The 23,180-nt window shown below is 40.9% G+C and overlaps 1 protein-coding gene and 1 long non-coding RNA gene across 4 annotated transcripts; one reads left to right on the top strand and one right to left on the bottom strand.

The window, feature by feature from the left end:
* The first annotated feature begins 3,058 nt into the window (after window positions 1-3,058).
* Window positions 3,059-5,211, top strand: LOC112430174 (uncharacterized). The gene is made up of 7 exons (XR_013098783.1): window positions 3,059-3,144; window positions 3,256-3,405; window positions 3,575-3,718; window positions 3,816-3,963; window positions 4,080-4,145; window positions 4,393-4,574; window positions 4,672-5,211. It is a non-coding gene; the product is annotated as an uncharacterized LOC112430174 (long non-coding RNA).
* A 3,284-nt stretch (window positions 5,212-8,495) lies between these two features.
* On the bottom strand, window positions 8,496-22,651 carry LOC143418678 (V-set domain containing T-cell activation inhibitor 1-like). Of its 3 annotated transcripts, none has more exons than XM_076884351.1 (6): window positions 22,570-22,651; window positions 13,156-13,491; window positions 12,889-12,924; window positions 10,490-10,765; window positions 10,258-10,386; window positions 8,496-9,242 (listed from the first exon to the last, which is right to left on the bottom strand). In XM_076884351.1, exons 2-6 carry the CDS (start codon window positions 13,364-13,366, stop codon window positions 9,181-9,183), a joined length of 714 nt encoding a protein of 237 aa, XP_076740466.1. In that variant the 5' UTR covers window positions 13,367-13,491; window positions 22,570-22,651; the 3' UTR covers window positions 8,496-9,180. The 3 variants fall into 3 exon arrangements, with proteins under 3 accessions (XP_076740466.1, XP_076740464.1, XP_076740465.1); XM_076884349.1 differs by lacking the exon at window positions 22,570-22,651 and adding an exon at window positions 19,698-20,201; XM_076884350.1 differs by lacking the exons at window positions 12,889-12,924; window positions 22,570-22,651 and adding an exon at window positions 19,698-20,201.
* Between the last annotated feature and the right edge of the window lie 529 nt (window positions 22,652-23,180).

Below are 23,180 nucleotides of genomic sequence, written 5' to 3'. Positions count from 1 at the left end.
CTTAATTGACTTTTTGATGGCATTTTACACACAGTACTGGTGCAGTATCTAGAAAATGTAAATGACTGTAAAAAGTCAGCACAACGAAAATAAACTCCACCTAAACTTGGTTTATATCTGACCCAGATAGACTGCAGGTCATAACTTCTTACCTGAGGTTCAGTTCACCGCCTCGGGTCTCTGCTCCTCCTGCCTTTCCGTCATCCACCTGCCAGCGTGTTGCACCTGCTGGCCTCCACCACGTGCTAATGTTACTGAATCTGTGGAAGCTCTGCAATAGCCACCACCAAACAACTGAGTTATTTTTACACATCTCCCTTCATCTGGCCAATCCACCACCTTTCAGTGTTTATACCGTTACGGAAAAAAAATGAAAAAAAACCCCATCAGCCCATAAAAGCGAAAAATCACCATCCAGGCCAGTCCAGCTATGCCAGGGAGGGAGTTATTTCATTAGGCTGCTCAGGAAAGCTGCCCTGAACCATCACCCTCTCACCCAGGCCCACAGAGGACTGATAGAGAGCATCCTCACCACAAGCATCACTGTCTGGTACGGGAACACCACACAGGCAGAGAGAAAGGCTCTGCAAAGGGTCATAATGACTGTGGAGAGAATCGTAGGGACAAAACGTCCATCCATGGACTCTCGCAGACCACGCCCCGCCACACACATTAACCAGGTAAAATATTTAGGCAGAATTTTGCAAACATCTATTTTCCCTTTTTTAGCAGCATAGTGCTTTATTTCCAATTATTTTTTAAAAGTCAGGTCAAGGCTCCAAAAGCCAAAAGGCGATAAGGGTGGCGGCTCACAACAGTTTTGTTTGCTACATGGATCATTTTAGTTCAGCTGGGTGTCTTTGCTTTTGTTATATTTCTTTAAGAGTTCAAAATGTGTTAATTACATAAATAAAATGTAATTTTCTCTGTAGCACTTCATGGATTTCATAAGCAACACACATTACTTGTCCACACAAAGCATAAAGGTAAAAAACAATATATACAGTGTTATCTTCATTTTACATGTCACAAAGTATTTGCGGCTCCCAGTGTTTTCTTTTGCGTGGAAACCGGCTCCAAATGGCTCTTTGGGTGTTAAAGGTTGCAGACCCCTGGTCTACACAACCCACAATGTGATGTCCAAGTATGTGGACCTGAGGTCCTGGGAGGTTAAAGTTAAATCTTTGTGTATAAATAAATATCAGGATCATGATCAGTGTTACACAAAGTCTTGGCAAGCTTTAAACGCATTCTGACTTGTCTTTGGGTCAAAAAAGTTTTTTCCAACTTAAAACTCTAACTTCCAAAATTGCACCTAAAATTAGAAAGAGGGAAATATTGCCTTTACATTATTTTCAAACCAATCCAGTCTCAGCACAGGTGGTGATATATTCATACATGTTATTTTGAACAACAGGATATTAAAGCAGAGTGAAGCTGACCCCCCACCCACTTGAAACGTAAAGGCAAATAGGCGGAGCGGTTAGTGCTACGTTTGTGCAGATTTGTGCAGGTAAAATTAGCGTTTGTGCTGCTACGGTTTTTGAGATATTAAACATTATTTTATAGGTCATTCAAAGGTCACCATCCTCCCAGACTGCTCCAAAACAAACCAAAATGGTCGACTTTTTTAGTGCTACGTTTGTGCTGATTTGTGCAGGTAAAATTAGCGTTTGTGCTGCTACAGTATCTGAGATATAATGATTTTAATTATCACAGCCTACGCTGTATAACACCAGTGTCTGTGGCAGTGAGTTTCAGCAGCTGTGGAGTTTTGCACTTTTTCTAGGCTTGCTGCATATTAACTTTTATTAGTTTACACTTTAGTAACACAATTTATTCAGCGGAAAGGTCGATATTTCTTTTGTTACTAGTGCAGAAACGTACACAAGGTAGGCTAAAGTTTTTATTTTTTCTGTGGCAAAACGGAGTTTCATGTGAAGTGATTCACGTATACCTAATTATTATTATTTTTTACATACCCAGTTGGCCTCTGTGATTTTGTTTTGAATTATATATGTTCATTATTATTAATGTAGCTGTCTCAGAAAAAATGAAGTGTTTGCTTTGATAGGTTGTTACCTACGTGTAGAAAACTGAATATTCCACAGCACCTAGGCGAGGGATCTTCAACCTGCGGCTCTAAAGCAACATGTGGCTCTCCGGCCCCTCCACTGTGGCTCTTATAAGTCCAAGTAAGTCATTTTTTTATTATAAAGACAACAAGAAAGGGTTCTGTTAACAATTTGTTTTTTTTATGAAATATCTGCATTGACTATTCACTGAATGTACAAGGCTTTTAAAAGTGATTTAATGTTTCATAGGTTCAAATCTGTTTACTGTAATTTTCAAGTTGGTTGCCCATCTTTCCTAATTTTCAATTATTATGGAAAGGACTCACATAGCTGGCTTCATTTTAACAAATACTTTTTTCCGATATAAAGCTTTGATGATTCATTGTCTTATCAAATCTAAAAATAAACATTTTTATTTACATTTCCATAGCTTACACGATACAACAACTCATTTTCTAGATATTTATAGGCTCTTTCTTTTTTAGGCTCTAGACAGGTTTTGTAGCAGCAGGGGGAAAAGGGGCCCTTTGAAATGAAAACGATGCTGACCCCTGACTTAAGCCACCAGGTAAACACAAAACAAATACAGGAAAATTATTGACAGAAAAATGGAACGGTTACTTTCAAGGCTACGGGTGAAGGTGACTGGGTGTGTAAAAGCAAATATGCATCAGACTGACAAAGAAAAGAGTGTTAAAAGATTTTTAATTTAGAACTTTAACTTTATGTGCAAAACTGAACTTACTGATAACACACACTATGAACACTTTGAACACATGTAACTGTAATGAACCAAATAAAACAGAAAAATGCAGGCAGCACTCATTATACTGTGTATAACACAGCATGTATTTTTTTGTTGTATTTTTTTCTTTTCAGATGCTCCTGTCACTCCATTTCCCAGGTCATCGTAGCACTCCCACACACATGGAGTATGCAGTGTAATGCCCCAAACCATCAGTGGTCATCTTTCCATGGAAAGCATTAATGCCCTCAAAGTGAACGACTTTCCTTGGAGAACCAGGTTGGAGGGAAATTCATTCAGTGGAAATTCTGTTTGGTTTGCAAGGTCAGTATCAATCCACACGATATCTCCAATGTTGTAGCTGTGAGTAACTGTCCCTGCACAGAGCTCATTTCCTGTGGTGCTGTCTTCTGTTTTGAATTCTGATGGACACAGAGATGGATTGGAGAGTGGCCTGAGGCAGGTAGACTCAGGTAGGCCAAGTCCTGCTTCCACAGCCGTGCCAAGATGAGCCATACCAGACTCTTTGAGGACAGAGATGGCAGGAGAAACAAATGGCACTTCCCTTGTCATCCCTTTGCTGAGGTAGCAGTGCTGTGAAGAGCAGTGTTTGGTAAAATAAACACTTGAGATGTTCCTCATTGTCTTAGCGATTACAGCGGAGATATTGCACTGAGCATCGATTTGGATCGCAGCAGACCTCAACGAGACAGCTTCAAACATTACACTAAGCAGCTCTGCTCTCCTTCTGTAGGTTTGTTGGGTCACACCATCTGTGGCAATGGCTTTCACCAGCTGCAGGACTGGGTTTTCACTGTCTTTCAGAACAGCATTTTGAAATGTGGAGCTGTCACAGAAGGCACAACATAAGCACTGAAAAAATGCATCAAATGCACAGGTATTGAGCACAGAGATTGTCGATTCCCCTAATCGAATAGGCTGATGGAGGTTTCCATTTTTTAATAATCCCACTTTCACTCTTTTGGCCCCAAAAGTTTCATCTGCATGGAGCCATTCGGTACATGAAGAGAGGTAGGAAGTCCTCTTCCTTTTTTTGGGTGGAACAGCTAGGCCCCTCCAGTTCTCAACTGCATCCCCATCAGCCGGAAGAATGTTTGTGGCAGCATCAGATCCCACAAACGGGTGAGCATCCATTTTTATTTTGTCTTCTGCATTGTGAGTCGTCATGGATCCAGAATTGGCATCTGTGACTTTCAGTGATCCCACCGTTGCCTCATCTTTGATCTTTTCTTTTGCAGAACAAATCCGCATATTTCCCTCGATGAATGAAAGATGACGAGCAATGAAGCGATCGACTCGAAGAGGCAAGTTGTCATGTTTGAAAAGGCCATGTTTTATGTTTTTGAACTCAGCTTCAACAGTGGCTGAACTTGCTGTGATGCTGGTGCTTTGGAAGAGAGGGACCATTATTCCTGTCCAGAGTGGCAAGTAACTTGCCAGTCTTATTATATGAGGAATAATCTCAGGGAGAAAGTGAATATTATCTCTATCCCCGTTTGCTGCAGTAAGTGACCTGCTCTCCTCACATATTTCTGTTACCCACTGTCGTAGGTCAGTCTGGATCTCATCCACTGAATCCACTCTCTCACTTTCCTCCGTCTGTTCATCTGGAATGATGATGGAGTCTTGAGCAATTTGGGCTTTCAAGTATTTCTTGCACCTTTCTGAAGGAAGAGGGGCTCCAGAACTGTCATCACCTTCTGCCTCACTGAGGGCCACAACAGTGATAGCATGTAGGAGCTGTTTTGCATGGTCCAAACATTGAGACCGAAGACGTTTTGCTAATGACCTGACAAAGAAATCTTTAACACGATGTGTTTTCTTCTTCAGGCAGTCCCACTGGCATATCATCTTGATGCAGTGCGCAACATCAACCCTGATATAACAAGGGGGGAGTTTGGCAGACTGGGTTCCAAGAAGGACATGAAAGCATTCATTAAGGTAGGACTTCAGATCAGGATGAGGAGTGAAAGCCTTGACCAGAGCTCCCAGAATTGCCAGAGAAAAGTCACTCACAGCTTCCTTTGGCACAGGTGCACCTGCACGAATCCATTCTGTCAACCAGTTTGCGATGGCATTAACATCATGTTTCTCTGACAGCATTTGCACCACTGGGACACTGGGGCAATTGTTTTCTTTCAGAATACCTTGATAAAGGAAGATATGGCCAGATTTGCCATTTGGTCTCAGCAGTTTTTTCACAACTGAACTGGTTGCATCAAAACACACAGTTGGGGGAGATTTTTTTGACAATGTCTTATAAACATGCATCTGTGTTTGACTCCAGTAGTGACAGAAAAACTTGTCCAGTCCAATATCTCGGATGCGTCACTGTGAGGAACACTATATTTTAACAATTGCAGAAATGCAATGGGGTCCTTATCTCCTAATTCCAAGTCTTTTCTCTCTTGTTTGTTTCAGAGAATATGGCAGCACATCCAACCGGCCTCACAACCGCAGACCTCGTGTAACCACACCAGCCCAGGACCTCCACATCCAGCAGGTTCACCTCCAAGATTGTCTGAGACCAGCCACCCAGACAGCTGCTGGAACAATTGGTTTGCACAACCAAACAATTTCTGCACAAACTGTCAGAAACCGTCTCAGGGACGCTCAACTGCATGCCCGTCGTCCTCATCGGGGTCTTGACCTGACTCCAGCTCGTCGCCGTAACAGACTTGTGTGGGCAAATGCTCACATTCGATGGCGTCTGGCACGTTGGAGAGGTGTGCGCTTCACGGATGAATCATGGTTCACATTGTTCAGGGCAGATGGCAGCTGAGAATGTCCCAGTTCTTGCATGGCCAGCATACTCACCGGACATGTCACCCATTGAGCATGTTCGGGATGTGCTTGACCGGCGTATACGACAGCGTGTACCAGTTCCCACGAATATCCAACAACCTCGCACAGCCATTGAAGTGGAGTGGACCAACATTCCACAGGCAACAATTGACAATCTGATAGACTCCATGCGACGATGTGTTGCACTGCATGAGGCAAATGGTGGTCACACCAGATACTGACCGGTTCTGGGTCCCCAGACCCCCAATAGCGCAAAAAACTGCACATTCCAGGGTGGCCTTTTGTTGTGGGCAGTCTGAGGTACACCTGTGCACTACTCATGATGTCAGATCAGCATCCTGATGTGGCACACCTGTGAGGTGGGATGGATTATCTCAATATAGCAGATGTTCCCACTACCACACATTTGGACTGATTTGTGACCACTGTTTGGGAGGGATGGTTATATTGTGTATCTGGAATGAATTTTAGGTCTCTACGTCCATCCCATGGGGAATGGGAGCAGTAACAAAGGTGTTGCGTTTATATTTTTGTTGAGTGTATTTTTGATCTTCTTCCATATAAGATCGTTGATGATATGAGTCCAAGTGCCAGGTTTCAAAATTGTGTATTCCCTTTTTTGGGTAGGAGAAAACTTGTCATTGTATTCAACCTTTTCAGGAATAAATTTAACCCAGTCCTCAAAAGGGACTTCTAGTTCAAAAGGCTTGACAGTTTTCTTGTCCAGGAGAAATGCAATGTGAATCTAACTCTCCTTCACTATTACTTTCCTGATCACTGATTTCCAAAGCTGACCAGATGTTGTGTCTATTTAGCTTCACAAAAGTGTACAGGGCCTTTGCTGACATCTTGTCTTCTAGCTGCTGACTCAGCTCTTTCCAGGCTGATGCAGCTGGAGTGGCTATTTTGCCATTTTGGACTATGGCCTCTTTTGAATTGCAAAGAACTGCAAAAATGGAAACCTTGTCTACAGATGGCTTTCGAGGCATCTAAAAAAAACCACACTGATTATGATGGAGCAAAATGTGATTTCTGAACTATATATACAGCCAGGAGCAACCCCTCCCCCAAGTTCTCCACCAATCTACACTTTCATATTTTGTGGAATTATTGTTTTTAAGATGGAGCTATTGAATTTGTGAGTTTATTAAATTGAGTCTGAGTATTTAACCCATGTACTGTACAGCACTTTAGTCCAGTGTGCTACATGTTTTAAAGTGCTTTAGAAACTTTTTTCTTGGACATTTTTGAAAATGTTTAACATTGAAAAAAAAGTCCTTTTGATCCAGACAGTTAACTATATCATGTATTAACTAAAACCTCAGTATTTTAAATGTAAGCTTACCTTGTTCAGAAATCAGATGAACGCTGTTCTAAGAATCCTTCAGACACAGTAATGCCAAATAATAGTTTTTTCTGCCAGAAAATGTGTATTTGATGCAAAAGACTGCTAGCTTGTTCGTTTCTCAAAGTGTTCATGGGAGTGTAAAATGTTCAAATGTAGTTTTCAATAGTTTTTTTAATCCACTCCACTCAAGCATTTGCATCGTGGTTTTATGAACAAAAAGTGATTGAAGTAAAGAAATTGAAGTAAAAAAAAATACACTCATTACAAATTTAGCTGATTAAATACAACAAGAGGGTTTTTTTAGGAGAACTTTATTGAACAAGTGAACACAAAGTGAAAGGTCATTTGAAAAAGACATTTTTCAGCAGTAAACCATAACAGGATATCTCAAATCATAGCAGCACAAACGCTAATTTTACCTGCACAAACGTAGCACTAACCGCTCCGCCTATTTGCCTTTACGTTTCAAGTGGGTGGGGGGGTCAGCTTCACTCTGCTGGATATTAAGTGTTTTCAGTGCAAAGTTCCCAACATTAATGACTTTGAGGACACATCTTATCTATCACAGCTTATTCATTTTTACTAGCTCAACATTCAGCAACAAAAAGATGTTTTTGTAAATAAACAATACATTTTTACAAAGCAGTGCATTAAAACTCCAACGAATGGACAGATTTGGTGTAACAATCAGTCATGATACCATCACATGGCAATGAGGCAGAACAACCAGTGCTTCTCCAAAATAATATAATACACCACTGTACACCACACATAAGCAAAAATAATATAAAGCAGAGCAACAAATTTTACTAAGGGGCTACATGAGAAACTCTTTCGGAGTTCTAAACCTGAACTTAATACTGCTCAATATTAATTTCATCCCTTTATAAAGTGCTCCTTGTGAGAAAAAGTGAAATAAATTGATTTTGAACTTTCACACTGATTAATTTTCCTTTTCTTTTTCACATCAGTGACATGGCTCATTTTTAGTACCGACTTATTGTACTGCTGGTTTAAAAATACAAATTTCAGTTCTGAGTTCATTTTAGTCACTTTACCTTTCATCTGCCTTTGATATTTTCCAGTAAGAACTATCATTGTTCGTGTACAAAGATGAGTAACTTGGCCTGTGTCTCAGGCATCAAATTACAAGAGCCAAAGTCAAAATTCTTCACTTTGTTCTCAACTGAAGACAGACGCATTAGCATCACAGTCCTCCAAACACACATTAGAGAATATCATTTGGGTTTTGTGGAAAAAAAAAGAAATCTCAAAGCTGGTCCAAACTGCTGGGTATGTGTAAAGCTTGGTCCGTCCTACTTTTGCATAGAAAAGATTCAGATGTTCCCGCTCTGACCTCTGAGGTAAACTCAGTGGATATGAGATACAATCCATTTCCCTTCGTTGAGTTTCTCTTTTAGCTACATTAACTGGAAGTTTAACTGGAAGTTACTGGAAAATGGAAGTCCTCATGTAAAGCTTTCTGTGATCAATCTTCTGGATCCTTTTGGTTTGAGCTCATTCACCGGTATAAAACACTAAAAATATGAAACTTTTTGAAACTTCTTTCACACACTGTAAGTGGTTTTGGATTTAGTAAATTGTTAAGTTAAACTGCATCATTGTAATGCCCATTTGTCAATACTAGAAACGTATTTACCAAAACCAGTATGACAAAGACAATGTTGTTGTTTACAAAGATCTCCTATGAATGTATGTCTATATTTTCCTGTATATATATAAACTCCTGAGGTTAAAGTGGATATCCAAGTCACACCCAAAATAACAGCAAAGATCTTCCAGTAGCACATGGAGTATAGTTAAAATATACATTTTTCCTCTTGCATAATTTCACATGTGACCCTGAGTAAGACTTTAAAAAAAAAATTAAAAGAGTGCTTTGCTTTGCAAATTCAGAAAACATCAAACAAAACAATAAGTGTAACTGAGCACCCTTTCAGAAGTTCATTGTCTACAGCAGTGCAGTCCTATGCAAAATTGAACTTGATTGTAAAAGCCAAGGAGAGAGGAAGGCACTTTTTCTCACCACAGATGCTCACTGGCTGTAAATGTCATTGAAAGCTCCAACTGTGGCAAGTAAACTAAAAAGCTGGCACAGATTTGATATCCACACACACAGGATATCAATTATTTTCTCCACACAGAAGGCAGATCTTCTGGCACTTTTAAAGTTGAAGTGGCTGGCTTGATTCCCCATTACACGAACCGTTAGTCTTCGGAGCAGAAACTGCCAGGGGAAAAACAAAAGAATAAAACAGAAATGACATAACATCAGCACCTTTATGTAATACAGAAATCATTACTGGTTCTGTCAATAACACTTGCAAGCATCTTTCAACTGTCTATTCTCAAACATGATGAGTGAGTGGAGACTGAAGAGTTTCCCTGGGTTAAAGCAACCACGGGATTTCCTTTCTGTTTAACAGCTGATTTAAGACCGAGTCTGACTCTGGAGTCAGTCATACATGAGGATCAGGTTGCTAGTGCAGGTTCTAATGTAACATCCTGCGGTATCTGATGGAGAACATTCAGTGGAATCTGAATCATGGTAGATTCCATCACACGGTGAACTGGGAATCCTGGTTTGGTTATCTGGCCACATGAACACAATTTGCCCTCCAATGCAATATTTTATTCACAATCTCATTTAAAACTCAAAGATTGTGCTTTGAATGTAAATTTCCTATTTTAAAAAAAACTGTCAATGTCTGACAGTGTGTATATTAGGGCTGTGCGATATGACCAAAATCTCATATCCCGATAACGATATAAATCACAAAAATGTAACATTTTCTGTAAGTTCTGTGAATCTCGGGCAGCTCGACTTGCGTGAAGTGTTTCCAGCTGGGCGTCATGTAGCTGGAGTCGAGTGTTTTAACCGATGCATGAAACGATACATTTTTAGACATAAGTTGTAACGGCGCCGTTTTCTTTGTATTTATTACACGGCGTGCTGCGGGGAAAAGCCTGTTCTAACGTTTAAGTCTAAGGTTTATTTTTTTGAAAAAGACCTCCAACACCACTGGCTGAAATACAGTCCATGTCTCCAGACCTTGTTTGAACACATTGACCATGATGCTTGAAATGAACATGGCTAAAACACACCTAGATGTATAAACTAAATATGAATCAGGAAAAAACAAAAACACCTATGAAGAATATTTAAAGAAGAAAGCTTAAAGTATCTGGTATATTTATGTCTACATGAGACAAAAACATTGTTACAATTACCATAAACTTACCTTTCTTGATGTAGTTCTTTCTGACGTACAAAACACAAAGAACTAGAACTACAGATGCACCAGTAACAAATCCAGCCCAAAATAAAACTGCCAGCACTCCATCTCCATAGGAGGACTTAAACTGTTTATCTGAAACACAGCAGTTAACATGCTGATTATAAACTCCACACACTCACAACGTTGCACATATAAAATTATTCACAGATGAAAACATGACAAGAGGGAATCTCACCTGGAACACGGATTTCAGCATCAATCACATGGCCAATCTCCTCCTGTGTGGCCACACAATGGAAGAGGCCTGTGTTTGTGGCAGTCACAGTGATGAGGAGGGTGATGTAGTAGTGGTCTCCTCTGTATAACACCTGTGGCTCAGCAGGAAAGATGTCTCCATTACTTTCCTTCCACAGTACCTCAGGTTTGGGAAAGGCGCCTGGAACCACACAGTGCAGCTGTACTTGGTCCTCTGTGTCTTTAACTAGCCAGACAATAGGTTTTGGAGCTGCATCTGTAAACACACAAAATAAGCTGGTCAGACTTTATTATTCATTTATGCATGTATGAATGAGATGATATAGCCTTTATTTGTCAGTTGCCCACAACCGAGATGACAGACCTTGCCACCGTACATACAATACACAAACATCACATTGGGGAGACAGGTCAGGCTAAGTAGCAAAAGGAAAAACAATGTAACACAAAAGGATAATTCAGGAGAAAAAGAATGCACACATATCATCACACCGTAACACATTAAACCACAGACAAGCAACGTGGGAGAGTATTCCAGAGTGTACAGCTGATCTGGGACCGCTGCAATCTTCGATTGCGCTCCGGCTGATCTGGTGTCCACATCGGACGGGAGGTAAGCATGGGAGGAGGCATTGGATTTGGGGGAGGGAGGGTGACAGTGCGTATCAGTGTACATGTTTCGTGCGTGTGCATGTGTATCCCATGTTCAGCTGAGAGAAAGAAAAACACACTCCATGAACAGTGCCTGAGGTCCTGAAGTTTAACTGTGTCTTACACTGTAACAATCAAGCGGTACATATAAAAATAAATGACCAATTTGTTTCTTCACTGATACGGATTATGTCATTTAACACAATGATTCAAATGACGATCTAGAGCATCTTAACTGTATCATGTACATCAGGGGTGTCAAACTCAAATACACAGTGGGCCAAATTTCAAAACTGGAACAAAGTCGCGGGCTAACGTTAATATTTATTGAAATATATTTATTCCTCCAGATATAAGAATGAATCTTTTCTTATGGACTCAAACACGTTTTGCTGAAAAACTGAATATGGAACAAGCAAAGTTTAATACTAAACAATATATATATTAGCTGTATAATACCAGTAGGCCAGCTCTAATAGTAATTTGGTGTGGCTTCGCGGGCCAAATGTAATTAGGCTGCGGCCCAAATTTGGCCCGCGGGCCAGAGTTTGACACCTATGATGTACATCATCATTCAGTCAGTGGATGAGTGGAGAGAAAATGATTGATGATGTCATTGATTTCTACATCTGCAATGAGTGCTACAACTCTGTTTATAAACTCTCAAGAACATACGCACTGATTATTTCTAAAATGTGATGTGGTGATTTGAGGTTTATACTAAGAAATAACTTTGACAAAGACAGGTATTCTTAGTGTCAGCCTCAAGAAAACCAGTCAGACAGAACAGGTATGACAGTGGTCAAGAATTTTATTTGTTAATTTGCTTTCCTCTGTTGTTGAGAGAATTTTATGAAGTCATGCATTTTAGCACATTTAACTGTTGTTTATTTCTAACCTGGCAGGTGCGTGTTAGAGCTCTGAAGCTCTAAACTTTAGAGGTTACCTCGGTTTTTCAGGTCTGACAATATTCTACAGTCTGGTGAAGGGCAAGTAGAAATCACTTTAGTTTGAGGCTAGAGCAAAGTTAAATTTAATGACTTAATTTACTCTTGACAGATCTGTTTGACTTGCTGGAGTTTCAGCTATGTTAATCAAATCTGATAGCAGTCTGGGATCAATCTGTTACAATAGATATTTATGCATTTTCTGCATCACTAGCTAAATACATGCGATTCCTGTGATCATGCAATTTACACTGTTTGCGCTGCTGTAACTTTAAAGCATGGCTTCATTTCTTTGGTATTATTAATGTACAGCTCAACAGCTCAAAAACGTCTCTTCAACAGAGAATTTGTATCAAACTTGGATCATGTGCCCGAAAAATAATCTGATTTGGCTCGTAAAGAGTGCAGACGTAGAGATCAGTGACATCATGGTTAGGTCTTAACATGACAGAGCAACACAGATCTTACTGATATCTCATTAACCCGAGCCTTTTATCTGTTAAACAGACTTTTATGCATGTAGCAGGTTTGCAAGGTCACAAACTACAAGACATGGAGCAAATGCTGTATTTCAAAAATTCCTGTTAACCCTGAAAGAATAAGGGTGTAAATGTGTTAACTGTGGGCGCTTTATGTTAAACGTTGGCGCTGAATCTTTTAAATGTTATTTTTTTTTCCAATGTGAAAGAAAGAAATTTAACATGAAAATATATTCTTTTTGGGTGAGGCCTACAGAGTTGCAGCACAAACAGGTGTAGACACCAGTAACATCATCACTCACGTGCATTTTCTCTTCTTCTGTCTTTTAAACTGTATCCTGAAAGAAAGAATAAAAATGTAGTATTACAAACAATAACTTCTCATCCTTACAGTGCCGGCAAAATGTTTTTTCCAATGCAAAAACTATATGCAAATCTAATCATATAATCTGCTTTTAAAAGCCACTGGGTCTAAGTAGCAAATAGATAATTTGAGAGGTAGGAGGCATGTTCTTCAGTTTCATTTATTTTAGGATTCTTAAAAAGAAGAAGGAAAAAACAATACTTACGAACAACAAGTTTAATGCTGAATATTTGTTCTGGCTCCAGATTTGGAAAGTGACAGGTGTAGTTTCCACCGTCGCTGATCGTGGTGTTTCTGATTACAATCGAGGCGTTACCGAACTGCAGCTGTTGTTGAAAATGTGAGACCCGTCCTTTGAACTGGTCATGTTGACCTTTAAGGCCGTTGTTGTTGTAATGACTGCAGTTTTTATACATGAATACATCCTGTTTATTCTGATCCTTTCTCCAGTCAAAGAGCTGCTGTACAAGGCTGGTGCTGACGGAGCAGGGCAAGAATGCGTCACTTCCTTCTGATACAACCACTGTGACGACTTCTGGCCCTGAGGAAGAAGCAGATTTATATCAGTGTTTAAACAGGGAATGCAACAGATTACATACATGCTATGCTTCCTAAATTACCCAGAATCCCCAGTTTACCTCCCACTTTACTGTTCAAATGTATTTTGATTTTAAATTCCTAAATAAGCGTATTTACACTAAAAGGCACTTTATGAGGTACATAAATCAACTATCGTTAGAAGATTTAGACCTTTAGATATTTTAGACTAAATGCTTAGTGTGTGTCACTGTGTAGATTTGGCCCTGGGTCACTAAATAGTGTACCGATCATTTCTCCCCCATGACACTAACACACAGTTGTGAAACAAGACAGAAAGAAGTTTGTAAACGAGAAAAGGAAGAGGATTCATTCTGCAGCTAATCAACTCTAATTCAGGAGGCGGGTGTCAAAAATCAGGACACAGGAGTGGAAGGAGAAGAGCAGAAAGCAGCTTTTACATCCAAGCACAGTGGTCAGTGGGCCTGCATGAAGCCAATGCAGCTAAATAATAAAGCACAGCACAAACAACAACACAAGAACCAAGACAGAGACACCTAGCTTCTAGTGCTTGCAACATTCTCTTCTGATAATATTTAATTGTCCCATGCTCCTTGTGTGGACTCCAGCTATATGTGCATAGCAGTCAGCTCCACGAGCGTCTTCAAGCACAAATGAACCAGCTGCTAGTTAACGAGAGACACCCGGAATGGCTAACTGAAGGCCGGACGGTCCTGATCCCCAAGGACCCCAAGAAGGGACCGGTCCCCTCCAACTACCGACCAATAACCTGCCTCAGTACTACATGGAAGCTCCTGTCAGGCATCATATCGGCTAAGATGAACAGGCACATGGGTCAATACATGACCGGGACACAGAAAGGAATTGGCAAGAATACCAGAGGCACAAAACACCAGCTACTGGTAGACAGAACAGTCAGCCGAGACTGCAAGACCAGACTGACCAACCTGTGCACTGCCTGGATTGATTACAAGAAGGCCTATGACTCAATGCCCCACAGCTGGATACTGGAATGCTTAGAATTGTACAAGATCAATGGGACCCTAAGAGCCTTCATCAGGAACTCAATGGGGATGTGGCGCACAACACTAGAGGCCAACTCCAAGCCCATAGCACAAGTTACCATCAAGTGCGGGATCTACCAAGGAGATGCTCTGTCCCCACTGCTGTTCTGCATAGGCCTGAACCCCCTCAGTGAGATCATTAACAAGACTGGCTACGGATACCGACTACGGAACGGAGCAGTTGTCAGCCACCTCCTGTACATGGATGACATCAAGCTGTATGCCAAGAGTGAACGAGACATCGATTCACTGATCCACACTACCAGGCTATACAGCAATGACATTGGAATGTCGTTCGGACTGGAGAAGTGTAGTCGGATGGTAACAAAGAGAGGGAAGGTAGTCAGAACTGAGGGGATTGAACTACCAGAAGGCAACATTGCAGACATAGAGGACAGTTACAAGTACCTGGGGATCCCGCAGGCAAATGGGAACCATGAAGAGGCCGCTAGAAAGGCTGCAACCACCAAGTACCTGCAGAGGGTCAGGCAAGTCCTGAGGAGTCAGCTGAATGGTAAGAACAAGATCCAGCCATCAACACGTACGCCCTGCCCGTGATCAGGTACCCTGCTGGGGTAATAGGCTGGCCAAAGGAGGAGATAGAAGCAACTGACATAAAGACAAGAAAGCTCCTTACCATGCATGGAGGGTTTCACCCCAAGTCCAGCACCCTGAGGCTGTACGCTAAGCGGAAGGAAGGGGGCCGGGGACTGGTGAGTGTCAGCACCACAGTCCAGGATGAGACAACGAACATCCAAGAATACATTGGGAAGATGGCCCCAACTGACCGAGTGCTCAGTGAATACCTCAGGTAGCAGAAACCCAAGAAAGAGGAGGGAGACAAGGAACCATCATGGAAGGACAGGCCCCTGCATGGTATGTACCACCGGCAGATAGAGGAGGTGGCTGATATCCAGAAATCCTACCAGTGGCTGGACAAAGCTGGACTGAAAGACAGCACGGAGGCACTAATCATGGCAGCACAAGAACAAGCTCTGAGTACAAGATCCATAGAGGCTGGGGTCTATCACACCAGGCAAGACCCCAGGTGCAGGCTGTGTAAAGATGCCCCAGAGACAATCCAGCACATAACAGCAGGGTGCAAGATGCTAGCAGGCAAGGCATACATGGAACGCCATAACCAAGTGGCCGGCATAGTGTACAGGAACATCTGTGCCGAGTATAACCTGGAAGTCCCGAGGTCAAAATGGGAGATGCCCCCAAGGGTGGTGGAGAATGACCGAGCTAAGATCCTGTGGGACTTCCAGATACAGACGGACAAAATGGTGGTGGCTAACCAACCGGACATAGTGGTGGTAGACAAACAGAAGAAGACGGCCGTAGTGATCGATGTAGCGGTTCCGAATGACAGCAATATCAGGAAGAAGGAACACGAGAAGCTGGAGAAATACCAAAGGCTCAGAGAAGAGCTCGAGAGGATGTGGAGGGTGAAGGTAACGGTGGTCCCCGTTGTTGGGACGATAAATGTCTTATATCGGGATATGAAATTCTGGTCATATCTCACAGCCCTATGTGCAAGTATACCATCAACACTGACACATATACAAGAAAATAGCCTTTGAATGGCTGTCCACTGTAGTGACCACTATGCGTGAAAGGGTTAATAATCAGAAGCGTGGATGGGATGTGGTGGATTAAAAATTCCCATCACAGATGCAGCTGATAAATCTGCAGAAACTGTGTGATGCAATCATGTCATACGGACAAAAGTCTTCCAGCAATAATACTTCATGTTAGACATACTGTCTCATTAGCAGAGGTGGGAAGTAACAAAGTACAAATCTACCTTTGGCGGCCCATACACTCCACCTTTCACCTGAGGGTGAAAGGCAGTAGTAGTAGTGTACTTTGAATAGTTTTCTTTCCTGACTACTTTTTACTTTTACTCCCTACATTTTTAAACAAATACCTACTTTCTACTGCTTTCATATTCACCCTCACTTATCTTAACTGCACTACTGTATAGCTCTGTGTAAATAATCATTCTGTACATTCGATAATCTTTAATCCTACAACTGTTTACAACTTGCATAGTTCCCATTTCTGTATAACTGTATATCTCAGATTCTGTAAAGTTATTTATTTCATATTCTGTATAGTTTTTCATATTTATATCCTGTTCATATCCTGTACATAGCTTGTACTCACTACAGCCTGTACATACTTATAGTTATAGAATATTGACAACATACTTCATACCGTGTACATTATAACATACCATAATAGACCCATTTCTGTAATATACTCACATATCTATATTATTGCTAATATACACTCAACAAAAATATAAACGCAACACCTTTGTTACTGCTCCCATTCCCCATGGGATGGACGTAGAGACCTAAAATTCATTCCAGATACACAATATAACCATCCCTCCCAAACAGTGGTCACAAATCAGTCCAAATGTGTGGTAGTGGGCACATCTGCTTTATTGAGATAATCCATCCCACCTCACAGGTGTGCCACATCAGGATGCTGATCTGACATCATGGGTAGTGCACAGGTGTACCTCAGACTGCCCACAACAAAAGGCCACCCTGGAATGTGCAGTTTTTTGTGCTATTGGGGGTCTGGGGACCCAGAACCGGTCAGTATCTGGTGTGACCACCATTTGCCTCATACAGTGCAACACATCGTCGCATGGAGTCTATCAGATTGTCAATTGTGGCCTGTGGAATGTTGGTCCACTCCACTTCAATGGCTGTGCGAGGTTGTTGGATATTCGTGGGAACTGGTACACGCTGTCGTATACGCCGGTCAAGCACATCCCGAACATGCTCAATGGGTGACATGTCCGGTGAGTATGCTGGCCATGCAAGAACTGGGACATTCTCAGCTGCCATCTGCCCTGAACAATGTGAACCATGATTCATCCGTGAAGCGCACACCTCTCCAACGTGCCAGACGCCATCGAATGTGAGCATTTGCCCACACAAGTCTGTTACGGCGACGAGCTGGAGTCAGGTCAAGACCCCGATGAGGACGACGGGCATGCAGTTGAGCGTCCCTGAGACGGTTTCTGACAGTTTGTGCAGAAATTGTTTGGTTGTGCAAACCAATTGTTCCAGCAGCTGTCTGGGTGGCTGGTCTCAGACAATCTTGGAGGTGAACCTGCTGGATGTGGAGGTCCTGGGCTGGTGTGGTTACACGAGGTCTGCGGTTGTGAGGCCGGTTGGATGTGCTGCCATATTCTCTGAAACGCCTGTGGAGACGGCTTATGGTTGAGAAATGAACATTCAATGCACGGGCGACAGATCTGGTTGACATTCCTGCTGTCAGCATGCCAATTGCACGCTCCCTCATTGCTTGTGGCATCTGTGGCATTTTGCTGTGAGACAAAACTGCACATTCCAGGGTGGCCTTTTGTTGTGGGCAGTATAAGGTACACCTGTGCACTACTCATGATGTCAGATCAGCATCCTGATGTGGCACACCTGTGAGGTGGGATGGATTATCTCAATATAGCAGATGTGCCCACTACCACACTTTTGGACTGATTTGTGACCACTGTTTGGGAGGGATGGTTATATTGTGTATCTGGAATGAATTTTAGGTCTCTACGTCCATCCCATGGGGAATGGGAGCAGTAACAAAGGTGTTGCGTTTATATTTTTGTTGAGTGTATATTGTAATATATCTATATCACTAAAGCACTTCTGGATGGATGCAAACTGCATTTCGTTGCCCTGTACCTGTGCAATGACAATAAAGTTGAATTCTATTCTATTCTATTCTATTCAAAACAGGCTTGTTACTGCATTTGCAGGAAATTATCATTTTACATCACTTTGAGCTTTCAAACATCAAACTGTGAGCCTGCACAGTAACACATGTGCCAATGTCAAGGGTTAAAGATTTTCCCTTCCCCTCCACATCACCAGAATGACTGCAGGGTCTGTAAGTTGCTCCTCTTCTGTAGCACTAGCAAGATTCGGAAGAACTGCAAGCAAGGGAATGACTTTAAGTATTGGATAATTTGAAATGCAGAGTTTCTATCAGCTCAACAAACATCAGCAAACAAACTATTTGTGTGTGTCTCACATGTGTCGCAGCTACAGGTCCAGCTGCTTATTTCACAGGGAGAGAAAAGAAATAGAGCCAACTTCACTCAGAGATGTAGAAAGATAAGAAAGAGCTTAGATTTGAAGGTGAGAACTGCTCATTTAAAACTCACATGTAAGTCCCCATGTTCTTAAAATCACACATTAGGTCTGTACATTTGACATTATGTTTTTTTCATATTGTAAAACCTGCTGTAAGTCAAACTGAGGCAGACTGTGTTATTTAAAGGCTGCATGAGAATCCTCTGCAGGTTAGTGCAGGATAAACAGGTTAGTTTGCTGCACTGTGATGGATCTAAAGTAAAGAACAGTGTGGGATTGCTGCACAGTGGCTGTGGTTCATAGTCACATTTGTCTCACATCAAGTGTAGCAGAGATTCACATGAATTTTAACTGATGGTGCTGAGATTCATTTACTGAATCCCACCTTCATACTAACTTCATAGTGTCTAATATAAAGACAGCATAAACAGTGTACTGTCAGTGAGGATACAAATCAGCCAGGACAACTCATGAAACATCTGCTAACATCTGGCTGAATTAAGCTGTGTACATTAACAAAGAGCAGTAGGTCAGCTGATCACAGCCTGTACACTAAGAAAATCTACTGGAGCTCTCCATAAAGATTATTGTTAGTTATGATCCTTTCCCCCACACTGAGCCATTACAACCAATGTAAGGACTCAACCCATGATTTAACCTGTGTACAATTAGAATTAAAATGTAACTAAGTTCTTATTCTGAACTTCCAATACAATTCCATTATTACATTAATATAGAACAAGGCTCATTCAGTTTTGCATAAAAATAGCTACCTTTACCTTCTTACTTTGAGTATATTTCAGTGCCTTTGCTTATTTTTTTAATGTTTCGTTTTACTTTTACTCGAATAAAGAAGTTGAATCAGTACTTCAACTTGTACTGGAGAAGTTTTTAAAAGTAGTATTTGTACTTCTACTCTGTACTTTTGGAACTTCTGCTCATTGGCATGCTTTAATGTTATAAATGCAATCTACATAATAAGCAATGATCTTTCTTACCGTTCTCATGTCCTGATGTTCCAAAAAACAGGGCAAGAAAACACAGAAAGTGTGAAGCTTTCCATCCACAGAAACAAAACATGGTGAGATAGACGTGCGCCAAATATGCTACAAGCTAACGATGGAGACAGCTAACCCTACAGCCAATGAATTGCAATATGAAAGCCCTGTAAAGTAGCCTAACACGGCACTACAAGACAATCTTGTAAAGGCTTTCAGCAGCCGATGGCACTAAATGCTAATAAAACCTCGGTTATACACGTTTTTGTAAGTAAGCGAGGCCTCCCCCTCCTGCCTTGATATTATTATTGCTAATATCTACCGGGTTAGGTTTCACGTTAACTACAGTAAAAACAAAAAAACAACTGATTTAAAAAAAAGCACAACATAAGGAGCTCACACAGACTTATGTAAAGGTCCAACTTTGAGGCGACGTTATTAAATATAAACTAAACATAAAAAAACCCCAAAAACGAATTAGCACTACAGCTTCTGGTGAAAGCAATGGCACCTGGAAGGTAGAAAAAAAACAATGTGCTGCATTAGCGCCACCAACTGGCTTGGAGTGTGGACCGAACACCCTCATACCCAATTTAAAAAAACAACAACAACCACCACTCAGGGTTTTTTCTTCCAATCCAGAGCAGAAATGTTTTTGTTAATAAACTGGCTGTTGTTTCTACTAATGAAATTAGTTTGCTAACAGTAACAGGGATAAGTCAGTGAATGAATCAGTAAAGTGATTCTGTCGTCAAAGTCATAGCGACTCGTAAGATTAACAGCTAAAAAAATACTACTATATTTGTACAGTCAGTGGGGGACTAGTCCATTGTTCGTCTCACAATTTCAGTCTGGTAGAGAAGTGTTTCTTTCTTTGAGCCTGGCTGATGCACAGAGCCGACTGAAGGACCTGTGTCTGTCAGACTACGCAACACGACAGCCCCGCCCAGCTTTCAATTCTGCACCCAACAGTTTCATCGTTTCATATACTGATGTAATCTCAGTTACTTTAGTAAAGCTTATTCACTTTTCACCCCAGCTTCCAGCAGCTCACAAAGGGAAAGTTAATGCTGTGTCATAGATCCTAACCCCCTATGGTCGCACCATGTTACATAAAAGAAAGAGGAATTTGGTGACTTTGGCCCATGACAAGTCCATAACAAATAACTTTGATTGGAGGAATTTGTATGAATTTTTGGAAAGAGAAACAGGAGACTGTTGTTGTAGAGTGGATTGAGGAGTAAGGACAGTGGAGCTGTTCAGTTGCAAACAGAGTTCAGTTCCTTGCGAAACAAACAAGCTTGAAACAAGACAAAAAAATAAGAAGTTCAAAAGTTGCGTTCTACACAGTGGTTTGAGCACTGTAGGAGGAGACATGGTGAATTAAAAAAAAAATACTATACCAACACTTTTTAGTTTTGTAAATACTGGCTATATTGAGAGGTCTTGTTTTATTCCTACTTTATTTTGAAATTTTATTTGAATTATGCCATCCAATTAAGATAAATTTTATGTTGTTGGTTGTAAAGATCAGGATGGATATTTTTATCTTTTTTTCCTATTTTTCAGATTTTTTTTTCCAAGACCTAGTGAATTGACTTTTATTTTTAAAAACTTGGCCTACCCTTTTTAGTTTTGTCAATATTGGCAATAGTGTTATTGCTGGGTTCGAATATATTTAATATAGGCCATCAAATTAAGGTAAATGTCATGTTTTTAGTTTTTATTAATCGGATGAGGACTATTTTATTTTATGTTATTTCATCTTTCAGTTTTAACCCGAGGAATTACCACCTTAACGTGGTCAGGGGATTTGCGTGGCTCAGTGTCCCTAAGAGCTAGACCAGCAGAAGCCTTCAGATGGGCCAAGTTGGTCCGTTCTTGAGGTAGAGGCCTGACAAAGCGTAATCCAATTACAGGACAAAAGCAGTTCTTCAGAGTCTCCCAAAAGTTGATTCTGTTCATCTGGACGTAGCGTTTTCAATGGGAGAAACGTTTCGTCACTCACCCAAGTGACTGCTTCAGTCTCAGCTGGCTCCAGGTTTCCCCAAATCTTATAAACAGGACATTTGCATAATGACTGAAACCAGCCCACTGAAGGAACAATGGGCTACGTCCAGATGAACAGAATAAACTTTTGGAGATTTACTTACCTGGATGATTGAGCATGCATCAAGACAGTTATTCAGAGTACTACTCCCGCCTCTCCTTTACATTTCTGTCTGTCCCTCGCCTGTGTTGAAACGGCCCAGTGAGATCGGTTAAAAAAGCCTTAAGCCATCACGATTGTGTATTATTTTAACCACTTTTACACAAAATACCATCAAAAACTGAACATTTTTTATGGTATTTTCAATAGTGCTCTAAAACCAGCATGTTTTACCAAATAAAACATGAACAGCATTTCAACAAAGATATAAATTATTTGGCATAGCGTCCACTTTACAAGCCACATTTACTTTTATCGAGCAATGTATTTTATTACTTTTAAAGCACTTCATCTACTTCATATCCACGTCTAACTTCGGAACCCGGTACTCAGCACTCGGGAGGTTTTCGTCAAAAACGGTTTGAAACAATGAATAAAAAGGATCAATAAGAATGTAGACTTATGCCCTGAGGTCTTGTGACCAGGGCTTGCTTGTTGTCCAGCATACAAGGTTAAAAACATAAGGTGACAGAGCATTCGTATCAGTGGCTCCCAGACTCGCTCCCTTCAAGTTTGAGATCTGTGGACTCAGTTATTTCTTTTAAAAAGCAGTGAAAAACCCATCTTTTTAAACCTGCTTTTGGTTGATTTAGTTTGTTTCAGGTTGTATGTCCGTTCCTGCTTCTGTGAAGCACTTTGGGACTTTATCTTGAAATTACTCACGTCCATGCGGTCTTCACGTGTTCTCCATTCACAGCTCAGCTTCTGATCGTTTTTACCCATTTTGTCTCAGTAGGATCTAATGTTTAGGAACCACTCCGAGGTTTGAATGTATTCTTCCAGTAAGGCAACTTGTGTCGAGCCAACCTCCAATTCGAGAATTGCAGTCAAGCCAGCCTCCACTTTATTTTACATTCCCTGTGTGGAAACAAGATTTCAAAATAAAGGCATTCGAAACCTAATTTCAAAATAAAAGCTAACTTCGAGTGAATTAAGTATACAATAACAAATATCATTTAGTCTTGTTTACATACTCTGTTGGAACCAAATGACACACCCTTGTATTCTACTAGCATGTCAATATTAGAGCCATCTTCTTTTGTATTTCAACATAAAAGCCTTCTGAATTTTTATTTTTGAACTACTCTTTCAATGAATTCAGAATTCAGGGCTTAAAAAGGAAATAAAAACATGTTTCCACAGACCAGCTGCAACTGGTATACCACCTCACAGGGACACCATGTCATTATCAACTCAGTTTGATTTTACCTTTCAAAGTGATGGCTCTTTGATATTGCCCATATATCATTTTGTTTTCAGTGATTTCAGAATGC

This window comes from Maylandia zebra, linkage group LG5, assembly GCF_041146795.1.
Source record: "Maylandia zebra isolate NMK-2024a linkage group LG5, Mzebra_GT3a, whole genome shotgun sequence".
Taxonomy (NCBI): domain Eukaryota; kingdom Metazoa; phylum Chordata; class Actinopteri; order Cichliformes; family Cichlidae; genus Maylandia; species Maylandia zebra.
This window is presented reverse-complemented; position numbering and strand designations above follow the sequence as displayed.